This window comes from Hibiscus syriacus, unplaced genomic scaffold (assembly GCF_006381635.1).
Source record: "Hibiscus syriacus cultivar Baekdansim isolate YM2019G1 unplaced genomic scaffold, ASM638163v2 tig00020355_pilon, whole genome shotgun sequence".
Classification (NCBI taxonomy): Eukaryota; Viridiplantae; Streptophyta; class Magnoliopsida; order Malvales; family Malvaceae; genus Hibiscus; species Hibiscus syriacus.
Genome location: NW_024062491.1, coordinates 83,908 through 94,482, shown reverse-complemented (window position 1 = coordinate 94,482; position 10,575 = coordinate 83,908). Strand labels below are relative to the sequence as shown.

The 10,575-nt window shown below is 34.2% G+C and overlaps 1 protein-coding gene across 1 annotated transcript; it reads left to right on the top strand.

The window, feature by feature from the left end:
* Positions 1–1,565: 1,565 nt before the first annotated feature.
* On the top strand, positions 1,566–2,361 carry LOC120209833. The gene is made up of 2 exons (XM_039208729.1): positions 1,566–1,692; positions 1,898–2,361. Exons 1-2 carry the CDS (start codon positions 1,566–1,568, stop codon positions 2,359–2,361), a joined length of 591 nt encoding a protein of 196 aa, XP_039064660.1.
* Positions 2,362–10,575: the final 8,214 nt, after the last annotated feature.

The following is a 10,575-nucleotide window of genomic DNA, read 5'->3' as shown; positions in this document are numbered from 1 at the left end:
TGTACCTCCCAAGTGGTAGAAAAGAAATAAGTTGCAAGTGGGTCTTTAAAGTCAATAGGAATGCTGATGGTTCCATAGCAAGGCACAAGGCTCGACTTGTAGTCAAGGGGTTTCTACAGCAGCCAGGAATTGATTATCATGAAGTCTTTAGTCCTGTGGTCAAACCAGCAACTGTGCGTGCTGTTCTGCCACTTGCATTATTGAAGGGGTGGTCGTTAAGGCAACTTGATGTCAACAACGCATTTCTGAACGGAGTCTTAGCTGAGGAAGTGTACATGACACAACCACCAGGCTATGAGCAGGGTGATGGAGGCTTGGTCTGTAAACTTAACAAAGCCATTTATGGATTGAAGCAAGCCCCTCGAGCATGGTTTGAGAAACTCAAGGAGTATTTGGTGGATCAGAGGTTTGTGTTATCAAGATCAGATGCCTCGCTTTTTTTTAGGGAAACTACTGATAATATCATATATTTACTCGTGTATGTTGACAATATCATTGTGACTGGAAGCTGTGAAAAAAAAGTTCAGAGTATGATTAACAAACTTAATAGTTAGTTTTCCCTAAAGGATCTGGGTGTTTAATTGTTTTTTGGGAATTGAGGTGTGTCGAACAGGTAATGAGATTATCCTGACTCAGCAAAAGTATATATGTGATCTCTTATGCAAGAGTGGTCTGGAAGACGCCAAAGGACTTCCCACACCTATGGCCACTAGTTGCAAGTTGAAAGTTGACACTGGGACACCAATTGAGGATGCTACTTAGTATAGAAACATTGTTGGTCTTTGCAGTACGTTGTTATCACACGTTTAGACATTTATTTTACAGTGAATAGGGTGTGTCAGTTTATGCAATCTCCATGTGATGTCCATCTTCAGGCAGTAAAGCGAATATTGAGATACTTACAGGCCACTGTCGATATTGGTCTTCGATTTTCAGCATCGTCTCACTTATCCTTAACAGGGTTTACTAATGCAAACTGGGGATCGGATCCAGATGACAGACGTTCGACCTCGGGTTACTATATCTATTTTGCTGGGAATCTAGTTTCATGGGGCTCTCGTAAATAGTAGGTAGTTGCTCGCTCTAATAGAAGCTGAATATCGGAGTGTTGCGTGTGCTGCTGCTGAGATGGGCATGGCTTGAATCACTTTTAAATGAACTATGTGTGACTGTTCATGGAAAATCTGTCTTGTGGTGTGATAATTCCAGTGCTGTCGCAGTTTGTGCGAATCTAATTTTGCATTCCAAGTTCAAACATGTTGAGCTTGATCTGTTGTTTGTTAGGGAAATGGTGGCTGCTGGAAAACTCTCTGTTCAGGAGGTTCCTGCCTTTCAGCAGGTTGCTGATGTCCTAACAAAGCCATTATCTACTCCTATGTTTTTTAAACATAGGCAATGGTTGCTTGTATTTCAAATTCCAGACAAGCTTTTGATTTCGAGGGTTGAGGAATAAGTTAAATAAGGGTTTAAGCAAGGTGGAGTTTGCAGTAGGGGGAGTGTTAGTGCATGGCTTTGCATGCACCTCCCTTTCACGTGTGCTGAATAGAAGTTGGTGTTTCAACAAAATGGTGTTTTGTAGTAGGGGGAATGTTGGTGCATGGCTTTGCAACAAAAGTTTGTATTTTAAACAAAGTGGTGTTTGCAGTAGGGGAATGTTGGTGTGTATGACCTGGAGTAAGCTGGCTTCTCACGGTTAGTTCGTTAGAGATGGTTAAGTTTGTTGTAAGCTGTTAAAACTGTTAAAGCTTCTAGAGTTGCTCTTATCGGTTGTATAAATGCACCTCTCTATGATTGAGAGATGTACAATCAATAAAATGAATGAAGTTTAGTAATCTTGCTTCTTTGTTTGTTCTTTCCAGTGATTATTGATCACTATAGTAAAACTATAACATTGAAGAGGGTCCTCATCGCCTAGTGAATTCGACTAATGGTGTCTTGCTACCTCCCAAACAAGAGGATTTCACATCTCCACTTCCAGGCTGGATCATCGAATCATTTAAAGCACTGAAGTTCATTTATTCAAAGCACTTCAATGTTCCGGCAAGATATGCAGTCGAGCTCGTTGCAAGGAGAGAAAGTGCCATTGCACAGGTTCTCATGACAGTCCCCAATAAAACATACAAGATGACATTAGTCATCGGAGATGCTAGGAACGGTTTCCATGGAGAAATGATGGTGGAGGCATTCGCCGCCAAACAAACCGCCAAAGTTCTCTTCACGTCTAGGGAGAAAGGTGAATTCAAGGCTGCAAGCTTGGTTTTCAAAGAAGATTCAGCCAGGACAAGGATTACATTCTACAGCTCCTACCACCACACCAAGACTAATGACTTTGGGTCTCTCTGCGGTTCTGTTTTTGGATGAAGTTCGGTTTTACCCTATTGCTTAAATATTTTGCTGTTGGGAGGCTCAATAAAAAGTGTCTAAAACCATAGGTGGAGAAACGTGTTGCCATTGTTCACTTTCAGATCACGATGGATAATAGATTAAAAAATGGATTTCAATATGCTGTTGCTACCTTTGAACTTGATGATTCATTTTATTGTTTTTAGTTGTTTTCAATTGACAATCAAAGCAGAAGCCTGGTTTTCCAAAGTGAAGTTGTTTGCGAGTTGTATTTTTCCAGGGAAAACCATCATTTTTAAGGCCTTACCTACTGATGCACACAGAATACATTGACACCGGTAGACTGTTCTATCTTGATTGCAATTCTCGTCTCAAATCAGAAAGTGAATTTTTATAGTCGCTTAAATTTAGAGAGTAAACTGTTTATGGTCACGGTAACTCATTTATTTCAATCAACAATCTCTCATTTGTTTCAATCAACAATCTCTAATGATACTGCAACCAATATTAACTTAAATATTAACCAAAAGAACTGACCTACACTTAACTTCGCTTCCACAAATCAAAATCTCAGTTTTTCAGAAAATGGTTACAAGAACACGATTTCATCTAATTTTGAGATAGTCTTATTGTCCTCTTGATCTTTGAGAAAGTTCCGGTCTCCCAGAAATAAGTGCTTTGAGTTCCACTTCTGATGTGCATGAGCTTGAGGGTTTGTGAGCTTAATCCTCTGTGGGTAATGCAATAGCAGTATCTCCCATATTAATTTAGGTTGTCGCCAAGCTTACATGCATATGCGTCGTTTGACCGGTTCAATCTACGTTCGTGTTTATGTTTAATCTTTTTGAAGACCGTCTAGTTTAAATTTCACATATTAAAATGACAAAATCTCTAAATATTATTTTTACTTTTTATTTAATCAAAATTTGAAATCAATTTCGGTTGTGATTTGTGTCGAGATTTAAGGTAACTAGTTGGGATATTTTTTCTGATTTCTTTCGAATATGTGCGTATTTTAAGCCTATAAAAAGAAGACTGTTATTCATTCTCCATCTCTCTTAAAAATCGTAATCCCTTCCCTACGTTAATTAGCTCTACCCCATTAGGTCATTGCTAGTCTATCGGTTCCGATTACCCTTCCACCCTTTCTCGATCATCTTCCGACCATTTAAAAAAACCGAGTTTCAACTCTCTTGCTAATCACCATTGCTTCAATACCACTTTTTCATCGTTACTTAATGATTTGAGTACTATAAATTTCCATCTTATCAATTTGCTTTTTGAAACTTTATCAACGTAAATATTTGGGTAAATTACACCGTTTCTTCCTGAGCTTTACTCTTTCTCCTATTTTGCTCACCATACTTTCAACTTTTCTATTTTACTTCACTGAACTTTATGGATTGAATCATTTTGCTCACTATGCCGTTAACTTTTTAACGGTGTTATGACGTGGCTCAGTAATCAAAACGATTTCTTTTTGAGAAACTCAAATATACTCTAAACCTAAGTTGTTTTGGTGAGTAAAATAAAAGAGAGTAAAGTTCAGTAACTCATGGTGTAATTTACCCTATTTCCTTCTCTTCTTCATTTTCTCTCCGCCGACCACTAGGTAATTTTCATTCCGACAACCGTAGATGGTGGCCGTTCGGTCCCAAATTTCATGGGTCAGCTCTTTTCAACCCCTGAGTCCAAATCTGGTGGTTGTTTCACCGGAAAATGTCCCAAAATCTATGAATTTGGACTAAAATGTTTCGGTTTCCTCACTTTCAATCTCAAATTCGTTGACTTTGCAGAAAATTTGACAAAATAAAGGTCGGATTCGAACTCAAGGCGTCGATACGAAGTGACCCATCTCATTTCGAGACCAAACAAAAATGATCTATGGCGGTCGACAATGATCGACGGTGGCATCTGACCACCTTTTGTTTTTATTTTATTTTTTATAATTATTTTATATTAAATAATAAAAAAAATACCACATCATCAGTTGTTAGAGAGAAAATAGCCGAGTGAGCAAAATGAATTCGATTGTAAAGTTTAGAGAGTAAAATAGAAAAACTAAAAGTACGGTGAGTAAAATAGGAGAGAGAATGTTCAGTAAGGAAAAGTGTAATTTACCCTAAATATTTTTCTTTCACTCTCTCTTCTAAGGATCATTAACCTTTTTCATGAAACTAGCGAATTTAAACTAAAATTATATTTTTTTTCAAAATCAATTTTTAAGTTCACTGAATAATCTTAACCCTCACTTGCACCCTCTTCTCTTTCGACCAAGAAGAAGAAATTTTGGAAGAAATTTTTCCTTCACCTCTCTTTCTATTGGTTCTAGAACAAATGAACCAAAATAATACTAAATTGTTTATGTTTTTTCTTTATATTTCTTTCAACTAAAATTATCTAGGCGTGAAGCAATAAATCTTATTAGTTTTACTCATCAAACCTCACTTTGTTATCTTTTTTTACTAAATTGCTCCTTTAGTCCTTTTCCCTTTATTTATTTTCTTTATAAAAAATATATATAATCATTCAATCACATATCTAAAAATTTTAATGGACTAATTCAATTTTATAATAGCTTTGATTTTTTTAAACCTTGAAATTATACTGAATTTTATTAAAACAAAAGAAGATACAACATTAATACATCAAAGAGATGATTTTAAGGACTATGTCCATCAAAAACCTCAAATATAATATAAAATAAAAAGAAAACCTTTCCTATTTGCCCATATATTTCTTGTCTTTGTTTCGATTGCCTTCATCTATTTGCAATCTTATGGTTAGCGTTGTATCTAGTTTTCTTTGGAAAATACATTGGGTTAAATGGTCATTATTATGTACGTCGTTTAAGGACGGTGGTCTGGGTATCTCAGATTTTGATTCTATTAATCGAGCACTTTTTGAGTAAATGGGTTTGAGGTTCGGTTCGAAAGAAGACAGTTTGAGGAGGAGGGTGATTACTAGAAAATATAAGATTAGGGATGACTCTCTTCTTCCTGACACTGTCCCTCAAAGAAATTGCTCCTGGTTCTAGCGTAGTATCTTGAAATCTGTATTCGTGGAGGACTTGTTTGGGTCCACTTTCTGCAGTAATATTGCATTACAAGTCGGGAACGGTAGTTCTATCTCATTTTGGGGAGATACTTGGATTGGTGAGATGCCAGTGTCTCGTATGTTTCCTCGTATTTACACCTTGTCTTGTAATAAAATTGGAAAAATAGAAGAATTTGGATCTAAAGGTACTGACGGCTGGAGGTGGAATGTCCCCTTACGGCGTAGGCTCTTCGATTTGGAAGTAGATCAATGGTCTTGTTTCTGGTTCTTCTTGTCAAATTTCAAAGGTGAGCTTGGAGGGGTATTGGATCAAATGGAAGGAATCGAGAGACGGCTATTTCTCAGTAGTCCTTCAAAAATTACTTAAGAGTAATCATACTCCGAATTTCAATTGGAATAATGATAACTCTCCAAAAGAGTTATATTTTATATCCTTTTTACTTTGGTTAAGTTTGCATTCTAGCATATCTAGGATAATATTTAGATTTGTTTTAACATATTTTACATCATTTGCATAGTGTGAGTGAATTACTGATACTTAGGCTAATTTTTATGTTTTTATTGCAAAACTGATGTTGTGACGTTGTTAATGTTGTAGCCGTTCTTGTATGCTGATGTTGATGTTGGATTGGAATGCCACGACGATTTTGCATCTTTGTTGAGTCACAAGGTGGATAGAAAAATTTCAGGAAGTGATAAAGCTACAAGATTAAAGGCTTGAATTTAAATTTAAAAAGGAAATATCATTAAAAAGGGGATTTTCCTATTGGTGGAAAGTTTGATTTTAATGGGTTATAAATATAATATTTTTACACACTTTCCCCATCTTGAAAAACCCTAGCCGCCCCTTATTTTCTCTCCTACCATCACCATGGCCACCTAAACCATTCGCTAGGAAGTGCAGCAGCAGTCGATGAGCACTACCGTGTAGCAACGATGACCAAGTGGAGTTCTACTTTGTTTTCATCACTTTTTTGAGATAGGGAAGTGATGATTATTTAGTTGAATAGTTATGTTATGTTGATGTTATTTGGTTTTCGAACATAAAGTGTTTGATTAAATGTCTCTTGTTATGTTTTATGTTTAAACATTGTTTTTATGTGATGTCGTACTTATGGGAAGATTTTAGAAATAAATTTATCTATATGTATGTGATTTCTATAATTTTTAGAAATAAATGTTGTGGATTTTTATCATAATATATTTGTGCAGCGTTGGTGTTTGTGAAAAGCGAAGTTTAGTATATAGAGATATATGTTGTCAATCATCCATCATTATTAACTATTTGATTAAGTTGAATTAATGAAGGTTGATTCTTGTTAATTGAATGTTGTTAATCATTGCTAGACACATGAATGCACCATTTTAAGCATATCCATAGTGGGAGCGACCAAATAACACCTGCATCCGTTGAATCTTTGATTTGTTGCTCTCCCGAATGTTGTAGCACTGCCCGACATTTATCATTCTGATTTTATTACCTTATTGTCTTTCTGTTACATTCTTAAAATACACATTATTTATATTTTCTTTTTCCAACAAAAACTCTTTTGTAACATATTGCTCTATGTGGTTTCGACATCCAAAGCTTTTATAGCTTCCACTTTATTACTTGAACGATACGTATACTTGCGTACTTGCTATAGCATCAAGTTTTTGGCGCCACAGCCGGGAAGAATCAGTTTTACATTGGAGTTATTTTTAATTACTAATTTGTTTCTTTTATTTTTGTATGTACATATTTATTTTTCCAAGTTTTGTTAGTTTATGACCTATAGTGACAGCGAACTTGAACCGTTTGATCTGGATATAGAACGAACATTCTGACACCGTTGAAGAGAAGTTACTAGATATCAAGTGAACATGAACGTTGGAAATGATAACAATGCTCTTTCTCCCCTACAACATGGAAATGAAGAAGAGGTACCGACTAGAGCTGGAAACAACCAACAACAATATTACAACATGAATTTCTAGAATCGGCCTATTCGGGAGTACGTGGTGTCAACACTTAATAATTTACATCTTGACATTGTACGAATGACAATTCATGCTACCAATTTTGAGCTAAAACCTGTGATGTTTAAAATGTTGTAGTCCAAGGGACAATATGGTAGGGCATTTACCGAAGATGCTAGAGCATACCTTCTAGCATTTATGGAGGTCTGTGAGTCTTTTGTTCAACAAGGGGTTCCTGAGGAAGCACTAAAGCTAAAGCTTTTCCCTTATTCGTTACGAGACAAAGCTAGAGTTTGGTTGACATCACTACCGCTTGGTGTCATAGCATCCTGGAATGAGCTAGCATAAAAATTCTTGTTGCGATTAAACCCACCTAATATGAATGCCATACATAGGAATGATCTCACATCATTCAAACAGTTAAAGAATTGTTGTGCAAATGCCCAATACATGGATTTTTGCATTGGACGCTGATGCTACGTAAGATGATATAACATTTAACGCAAGTATACGTATCACTCAAGTAATAAAGTGGTAGCAATTAATGCTACGGATGTCGAAGCCACAACGAGCAGAGTGTTTTCAACAGTAAGATTTACCAAAGATTCGAGATGCCAAAAAGAAAACCAATAACAAACGATACCAGTTCATGCTACATCATTCCAAAAAGCAATTGGTCAGCTATAGAATCAAAAGATATAATATTATGACTTCCAAGTTTTATGCAAACAATGTACACTTAGTCTATGTGATCAACATTGATTAAAACCATTTGAACTACTTTAATAACTTTCATTAATTGAAGGCTCAAACTATTAACAATAATAATCAATTGGCTGCACACTTTTCAGTATACCTATGCTACTCAGCAACACCAATGCTCACAAATGTATTAAGCAATTGGAATTAAGCTATTTCTAGATTTAAACGAAAATACTATATATATATATATATAATTGCAAATATTTCTACTCAAAATCATCAGGTTCAAAGCTCATAAACAAAGTATCCAAGTTGTCGAAACGATTTCTTAAAAAACAAATTTATTTTTTAAGTGATTTAAAAAAATCTTGTTTCAAATAATTTGGTGTTTCTTTTTTAAAATAAAACATGGGTTGAGGAGTCACCGCCAATATTTGATTAGGGTGTGATTGGGCACCCAAAAATAGATTTGTCATTTTAATAAAAATATTAATTTTAATTAAAAAAACAAATTTACAGTCTGTGTTACCAAAAATTTGAATTTGGGAGTCGGTTACACATGGGGAAGGAGTAGCACCCGCACAATGCCCTAAATCGGTACCTAGTCGATCAATTAGTTGTCTTCGCCATAAAATTTATGAATTCCAATTTAATTTAATTCAAGATCCCATAAAAATAATAATCTTTGAATTTTAGAACAAAACATAGTAATATTTAAATATTTCTTATCGAGAAGAAAATACCTCTCATACCTTAGAGCAGTCATTTCTTACTCCAATCAAAATAAAAAAATATTACAATTCCATTTTAAAATTCGCTATTAATTCCACATTCAATTGATGATAAAAATAAAAAATGAATTAAATACGAATTACCAATCCTTTTAAAAAGAAGAAGGATGTTCAATTATTTAAAGATATCGAGATTATACTTTTTATAAGTTCTAACGATCTTTTCTCGATGAATTTAAATAGACGAACACTTCTTTTTCTTTTATTCCCAATTTTTACGTGTAGTAAATTTTTAAGGTTTCACTTAATGAGATACACATTCATTTTAAAATTATCAAAAGTAATTTTCTTATACGTTAAGACAATCACTTCACAACAATCTTAAAATGAATGAATATTACCCTTAGTTAAATTATTTCGATTCAAGTAGTGGTCATGAGGGTATCATATGAATTATTTAAAATTAAACTTAGAGTTATATGCATCAAATTACGCACTTACATACATAACACACATAAAAAATATAATTAGTCTATATAAAAATATTCATTATTATACTATACTATACTTAGTAAGCAAATATTAATAATATAGTACATATGTATGAATTTAAAATTCATAAAAATGTAATACATCAAAAAAAGATTCCCACGTTTTCATATGTATTTACATATATATACTTTTAACTTAGGAAAATTATATCAAATCTAGAAAATGCAAATACATACATACATACATAAAGATAAAATAAAAGAAATAAATATACATATGGTATAAGGTATTTCATAAATATATAGATATGCACATATGAAAGACTAAAGTAAAACAAATGAAAAGTATAGGGATCAAACTAGAATAATCAAAAATATAAAGAGTCACTAAAGTAGTAATCCAAGATTATTCCATGAAATAATTACGCTAAAACAATGATAAGAACATGAACAAGTAAAATTATAGATATTTAATACATGAATATAACTGTTTAACGCAACGCTACAAATATAGACTAAAATGCAACAAATTTCAAATTAACAAACCAATCCAAGCATTTAACCATAACATTTAAATCAAACATGTAATGACTACCATATAAAGACTAAAACGTTTAAGGTTTGAAATCAATAATTATCCATTTCTTTTAGGACTAAATCATAAGGATACAAAACATGAAGGACCAAAATTGCCATTTGACCCCCGAATACTAAAAAACACGGGTGAGGGCTAAGGTGAAATGGTGTCGTTTTACATTGGGTATTTAAGACCAAGATAAGGTTTTAATTTCTAAAGCCTAACCATTTTTCTTTCTTGTTTGGTTTTTAAAGAAAGAGAGAGAGTTCAAATATCTATAAAACTTTAAGCCACCGGAGGAAATGACCACCATTCACCAGTGGCTCTCACTGCCGTTCATGGCGATCGAAAGATAAACCAACACCACCAGAATGCTACTCTCCACCCCACCATAGGAGTCTAGATCTAGGATTATATCTTTCAAAAACAATGAAATCTGACGTCTTTTCGGCTTCCTGGTGACCGACAACGAAGGTAAGCTTTCTATTCTTTCTCATTTTCTTTCGATTTTCTCGGTATTTATTTTTTTCCCTTTTTTCAAAATCTGCCTCTCATTTTCTTTCTTTTTTCATTTCTTTTTTCGAACCGCCCTTCTTATCTTTTGTTTTTTTTTCTTTTCCCCTAAAAAAATTGAATCCCCCTCCTTGCTTGATCTGTTGCATTTTATATCTTCCCCTTTTTGCGTGTTTGATGAGCAAAACCACTATAGAGTGAC